The 6,841-nt window shown below is 42.8% G+C and overlaps 1 protein-coding gene across 1 annotated transcript in view; it reads right to left on the reverse strand.

The window, feature by feature from the left end:
• Positions 1 to 6,841, reverse strand: part of LOC117959735 (seizure 6-like protein) — a 42,090-nt gene that overhangs the window by 19,231 nt on the left and 16,018 nt on the right. The window contains exons 6-7 of the mRNA XM_034897014.1: positions 6,384 to 6,435; positions 5,226 to 5,483 (exon numbers count right to left, since the gene is read on the reverse strand). Coding sequence (XP_034752905.1) covers positions 5,226 to 5,483; positions 6,384 to 6,435 — 310 coding nt within the window. The remainder of the gene's footprint in view (positions 1 to 5,225; positions 5,484 to 6,383; positions 6,436 to 6,841) is intronic.

The raw sequence follows: 6,841 nt of genomic DNA on the forward strand, positions 1-6,841 counted from the left end.
GTGTGTGTGTGTGTGTGTGTGTTGTGAGGAAGGTGGAGGTACTGTGAGCTCCACTCTGTCTGTGCCGGTTAGATAAGCCCAGCAGGAGCAACCACCCACAGTTCTGCTCCCGGGGCGTATTGCAGGATTTATTTGTTTTTTTTACCCCTTGACTGTCTTGGCCAGTTGTTGTGAAACAACCCCGATCACGGTAGTTTTGTGGTCTGTAACCCATCATCTACTGGCTCGGCCGATGTGAGTCCATCCTGGAAGCGGTTACAACATCTCGGAGAAACAAAGCGACCCGAAGCACGGGAAAAAAGGGGTCTGATACGTAGAGGGGCGGCATAGCTAAACTATTGTTCATTTTGTGGTGAAAGTCCTAGACCAATATAGGTTGAAGAGACCTGGATATTGGGCCACTGCAGATAAGCGTTTTTATCGTCATGGCAGCCGTGTTTTCCAAATAGTGGTTACCTGCATAGAACATTGGTGGTATTTGCTAGGTCGGATCCGCTAGACAAAGGCCCAATAGAGAGCTGAAGTCTGACCAGTATTAGGGACCACTAAGGTCTATATAAAGAGACTTCAGATACAGTATTAGGGACCACTAAGGTCTATATAAAGAGACTTCAGATACAGTATTAGGGACCACTAAGGTCTATATAAAAGAGACTTCAGATCCAGTATTAGGGGACCACTAAGGTCTATATAAAGAGACTTCAGATACAGTATTAGGAGACCACTAAGGTCTATATAAAAGAGACTTCAGATACAGTATTAGGGGACCACTAAGGTCTATATAAAAGAGACTTCAGATCCAGTATTAGGGGACCACTAAGGTCTATATAAAAGCACCTAAAGAGCACCATGTCATGGGACCTTAAATTTGGAAGGAATATGAATGGGAGTAAACGATTGGTTCAAAGTAGGTTCATGTAGAGAAATCTTCAGAAAGGAAATTTCTGATTTAAGATACCAATGAAAACTTTGAGGGACTATGTTCACAGAAAGGAGTCCAACAGATCCACCACCCCAGTTAAAATGAGTCCTCCAGTCTTGTTTTTGTGAACTCTTTCCAGATAAAGACGTCCCCAGCGCCTCCCCGTCCCCCCAGCCTTCGGCGGTCACACCAGCGGGGACAAGGGAAAGTAACGCCAAAGCCAAAAGCCAGTGGGCTGGAGGTGTGCTACAGTCAGTGCTGACTCAAAGAGGACGCCTTGTGTCCCACAAAGGGGACACCCTCCCCTCCTCGCTGCCCCAGAGCCTGCTCCCTCTCCTGGGCAGAGGACTCAGCGTCAGCTCCCTCCCTGGAAGTCCGTCCCTGGAGCATGACGGCGGGGGACCACCGCGGAGCGTGAAACCCCCGGCATCAGCTGCAGAGTCCGGCCTCGGCAGCGGTCCAACTGAGCCTCTTCCCATGGACACACACTCCACGCTGCCGCACACACACACACAGACACACAACCCGGAGCGGGACGAGGGCACCCCTGTGGGAACGCCGCTGCAGGACGTGGACGCAGAGACAGGGACACCTTCGCCAGGTACTCAGTCAGCGTTCAGTTTGATGTATGCAGACTTTCCTTCAGTCAGTACACGTCTAACACAGCGCTGCAGAGGAACTGAGTACTTTTACTCAAGGGTTCGGCTTAACCCTCGTGAAGTTATTAACTATTATAGTTACAGTTATTTTTGGAATTTATGTTCAATAAACCTCATTCACAGGAAATTAAACCTAATGTTTGAGTTAGAAAAGCAGAAATTAGGAATTATTGAGACTAAAATTAAAGGAATGGATGTTGATGATAATCACAGACTGGAATATGTCAACTTTTACTCAATACTATTTCAAAAACACTTCACTCTGTTTTACAATGCTATAAAATTGAATAAGACGCCCCAAAATTAATGAAAGTAGAGATGTGTACTTGGCAAAGAGCGTTGGGTGGAATCAGTCATGTTATTTTGTGTGATATATAAGGACACTGATGTAGGACAACATTAAAAACATAAGAAATGACAGTGACAAAACATTTAAACTTTATTTAACTCAACAGGTCCCTACATGTAAACCAAAGCATTGAGAACTTTGTAAGACATTTTAGGATAAAGATAGATTACAAATATAACAACAAATAAACAACCAGTAACATAGCTCAACACAGCGTTTGTGGTTTGACTTTTTATGTCTGTCTTCCAAGATGGCGTCTGCATGTCAACGTGAACAGGACTGTCTTTATAATCTTATTAATAACCTGTCTGTATGCTTACATAGTTCTCAATGCTTTGGTTTACATGTAGGGACCCTCATTATGCTCCCATGGAAGTGTCCACTCGGTACACATGTGTTTATAACCCTTAAGTTCTTTTTTGCGTTGGAATTGTCCTTTAAGTCCTCCTCCTGAAAAAGCCCATCCCTGCTCTGATTGGCCGGTGTTTCAAGGCTTCTGCCCATGCGCAGTCAGACAACTGTGGTGCAAAAGTACAAGTTTTCCTCTAAGTGTACAGAGCTGCGAAGATTAATCATTTGGTTGACATCCATCAATTAATCCCCAACTGTTTTGATAACCGATTAATCGGTTTGAGTCATTTTTATGGAAGAAGATTCTCACATTCCAGTTTCCTGAATGTGAATATCTTCTAGTTTCTTCTCTCCTCTGTGGCAGAACACTGAATGTCTTTGAGTTGTGGACAAAACAAGACATCTGACAACGTCATCTCGGGCTTTTGGGGAAACACCGATCCACATGGACCCAACAACTGATCCGTTAATTGAGAAATTCATTAGTTGCAGCCCCGGTGGAGTAGAAATTCAACGTGGCATAAAATGAAAACACACAAGTAAAATACAAGTAGATCTGAATGCCGCTGTAGTGTACTCACGTTACAATCCTAAGAAAGTCGGAGCATGTCATTACTTATTCCGAGCCACCGTTGCAATGCACACGCTTTGATCCCTGTAATTTCCGTCATTAATCATACACAGCAGGGATTTCCAATGAGATCCGCACAGGCTCACATGAAACGGATTACAAGTCAGGGCTTAGAAGAAACACAAAAAAACACAACAATTTAAAAAATGAAACATAAAATGAGCTCCTGTGCTGTCTCCTGCAGGTCTGTCCAGCTGTATGGTGAACTTCTCCGACCCAGAGGGGTACATTGACTCGTCTGATGACCCCCCCACGCCCGACGGCGCCTTCTTCCACTGCACCTACACGGTGACGGTGTACACCGGCTACGGCGTGGAGCTGCAGGTACGACAACACGGTGCAACCATCCTTTTATAGCCAAAGGTTTTTATTTGAATCTTTTTAATGGGTTTTTCTTTCACACTTTTTTCGAAATTTGACATTTTCAACCCGCATTATTTTTATTTTTTTTGGAATCAATGGTCAATAACCCTCACTCATATAGAAATATACCTAATATCTGAGTTAATGAAGCAGAAAATAGGAATTATTTTGACTAATAGTTCAGATCAGAGGAACTTCTGTTGAGTGGATGAGTTGGGTCACGACGCTGATTTGAAAAACGTTCAATTTTCAGCCGAAATTCAACAAAAGGGATTGTATTTGCAAAGAGCATCGCATGGAATCCATATTTTTTTTGTGGTAATTTGATTAAAAAGAGACCTATATTTCTGATATAGACATTTTTAAAAGGGGTCAAATTTGACCCGAGGACAACAGGAGGGTTAATGTTAAAAAAAAACATTCTTTTTTCTCATAATGCCTGTCTTAATTTACCTGTATTCCCCCTCTGTCTGAAAGGCTCCACTTAAGTCTCTTTAAAGGACAATTCCGGCGCACAGAGTCGAGGATGCGTTCATGCTAACCCAATGGGTCTTTAGCCTGAAACAAGCTACCGCAAACCGGGGGTTAGCTGCTAACGTTAGCTTTCAGGGCATCGGTTATATCGCTAACAAGTCTCAAAATAGCACCCCACTTTCACGGTAGCATAACGAGGGACTTCTAGAATTAACTAACAACGTGTTCGTTGAATCTCTGAAGTTAGGAGGCTTGGATCCAATGGAAATTTGAGAGAGAATTGTTGGTGTGTTAGCAAGTTATGGAGAGAGAACCAAGATGATAGCTCTCAAAATTCCGCCACATACACACACATTGAAAAATGTGAGACGGTCTGAAAACGGGACGACACATAAACTGGGATTTGGGAGAAACCGTGCTTGATATCTGAATGCCCATTCAGCCCAATCAACGCCAAAGTCTTGTCTTTGGTTTAAACTTTTAATCATGTTTCTATGTTAAAGTATGGCGACACAGCACGGTCCCAAAGAGGGGGCGTTTTGAGCGATGTTGAGCGATTTCCCGAACATTTTCCCATTAAAGTCTATGAAAACTTATTCACCGTTTTTTTCCGATTGTGTGAAAACCGCGCGGCAAATCTCTTAGAAAAGTCATAGCACACCATTCCCGATCATTACCCACGTTTTGGTGTATTTTGTGTGCGCGCGTCGGCAACGCTCCGGGACTAGTAGCGGGACAAAAATCTGGCGGAATTATAATAATAAGTATTGGCAACAATAGTCATTGCGCCGATAGCTGCTATTGCAGCTCATTGCTGCCTGGAGCTCTGCATAGTGACGGATGTGATTGTGAAAACACTGTCTGCTATTCATAGCCAACAAAGTGTGACGGTTTTGTCTGTAACACCACACAACTATCTATTCTATGGTGATTTACTTTTGCTATATCATTTATTTACACATTATTCTATTTAATTTCACGTCAATTATTCACTTACATTGGAATGTTTTTGTACTAGAACCACTTAACTTTACTTAACAATATCTTTTATACAATGCCCCTTTACATTCATTCGGTACTTTTTTCACATTGTCTGTTGTTTGCCTGTTGTTTGTTGGTTCATTGTTGCTCACTGTAGAAAAAGGCTGACCCATTGGGGGATGAATAAAGTATTATCTAATCTTATCTTATCAACGCAAGAGAGAGAGTACACACCTGCTACAAATGGAGAGTCAAAGTCAAGCCAATTCCGGTGGACCTTAAAGGTCCCATGGCACAAAAATGTCACTTTGATTTTTTTTTACCATTAATATGCGTTCCCCCAGCCTGGCTTTGGTCAAGGCTTCCAGCCGGGCAGCAGAGTTTGCTTCATGGCAAAAACAAAAGAAGCATTTAAATCACAATTGTTTCCTAAACTTACCTACTGGTAGATGTTTTGTTGTCTTAACTTCTCCACCGTTGCCATGTGAGGCTCACTTTTTCTCGGATACACTCCTATGCCCTGCTCCGTCATCTCCTGAAGCTCTGCACCCGTCTCAAAGTCATACCGCCACCTCTTGGTCCCCTGAAGCCTGCTCACAGTGACCTGTTCTTGGCTAAACTCAACTTGCAACTGCCGGTGATTGGACGGAGCTTGGTAGCCGCCGTCACGTGACCAGCCGGCAGACGCCCACTTGTGTGGAACATCTAGTCTCGCATTGCAGACGAGCGTCTGGCTGTAGGCCACGCAGCATTCTGGGACGGGAGAAAAACATGCTCTGATTTAGTGGCATCGCTTTAAACCAATCAAAAACACACACACACACACACACACACATAAACACACTAATCACACACACACACACACACACACACACACACAAACACACTAATCACACACATTTTAACAATTGGCGGGGACAAACATTTTATAGATACAGTTAAATACATACATATACAATATAATGGGCCATTGGCGTACAGCAGGTCTTCATAACACACACACACACACACACACACACACACACACACACACACACACACACACACACACACACACACACACTGCGTGCCTCTGCTAGCTGAGTCACTGGTTATCATGCTGGACATCATGTTGCAGTGAGGTGTGTGTGTGTCTGTGTGTGTGTGTGTGTGTGTGTCTGCTCTCAGGTTGAACTCTGCCTCCTCCTGGCAGCTGCCTGTACTGCTGTCTGTTAAACCAACGTTTCTCTTCTTTCCTTCAATCATAACTATTTTACAAGAGATTTAACCCAAAACATCCAAATGTTTTATTCACATGCAACTAGTTTTGTCTTCGTCGCTTTCTGCCCTTTCAGCTGTCAGTCTGGTTGAACTCTTGCGCAGCGTTTTGTTCTCCAAGTACAATGACTGAATGCAATCCACTTGTGAAGAGACCTCTATACAAGCTATGAGCAACAAAGAGCATTCAGACAGGAAACGCTACTGTGTGAATACAAATCATTGTAGTCAATCAACATAATGGTTTCATTTGTACACAGATCTCTAAACAAGATACTTGCTTCATTCTGTTAATTTTTACTGTCACCAACTTCATAATCAGGACACTCCAAACATCTCCAAACTCAGGCCTCCTATATGTTGAACATCTCAACTTTGGCACATGGAAAGCTTTACCATCAGATTTTTTCAAAGCCACCACTTCAGAAAGCTGTGCGATGTCGTCCCACTAGAGAGCCGAGGTCAAGCCCTTGTGCTTCGAATCACAGTAACTGATCATAAACTAACCACCCGTTACTCATTAAATAAAACATTAACTACCCTGAAACACTTTTAACATACATGTGTACAGTAACTTACTGGCAGCAATTGTCCAGCAAGTTACTCTGAATTCTTTTTACAGTAAAGGTGCCATACTTCCATTTACAGTATTTTACGTATTCACTGTAAAATACAAAACAATTAAACACTGTTATTTGTAGTTGTATTTACAGTATATACCTTGCGTAAACATGCCACCTGGCCAATAGTAGCGTGTGAACGCTATTTTTCCTAGAAGATGCGTGTGTTCCATAATAACGCGTCAATAAGACTCAAAAACATAGGCTGTATGTTTGACATTAAAACAAGATGCA

The sequence above is a fragment of the Etheostoma cragini genome, chromosome 16 (genome assembly GCF_013103735.1).
Source record: "Etheostoma cragini isolate CJK2018 chromosome 16, CSU_Ecrag_1.0, whole genome shotgun sequence".
Classification (NCBI taxonomy): Eukaryota; Metazoa; Chordata; class Actinopteri; order Perciformes; family Percidae; genus Etheostoma; species Etheostoma cragini.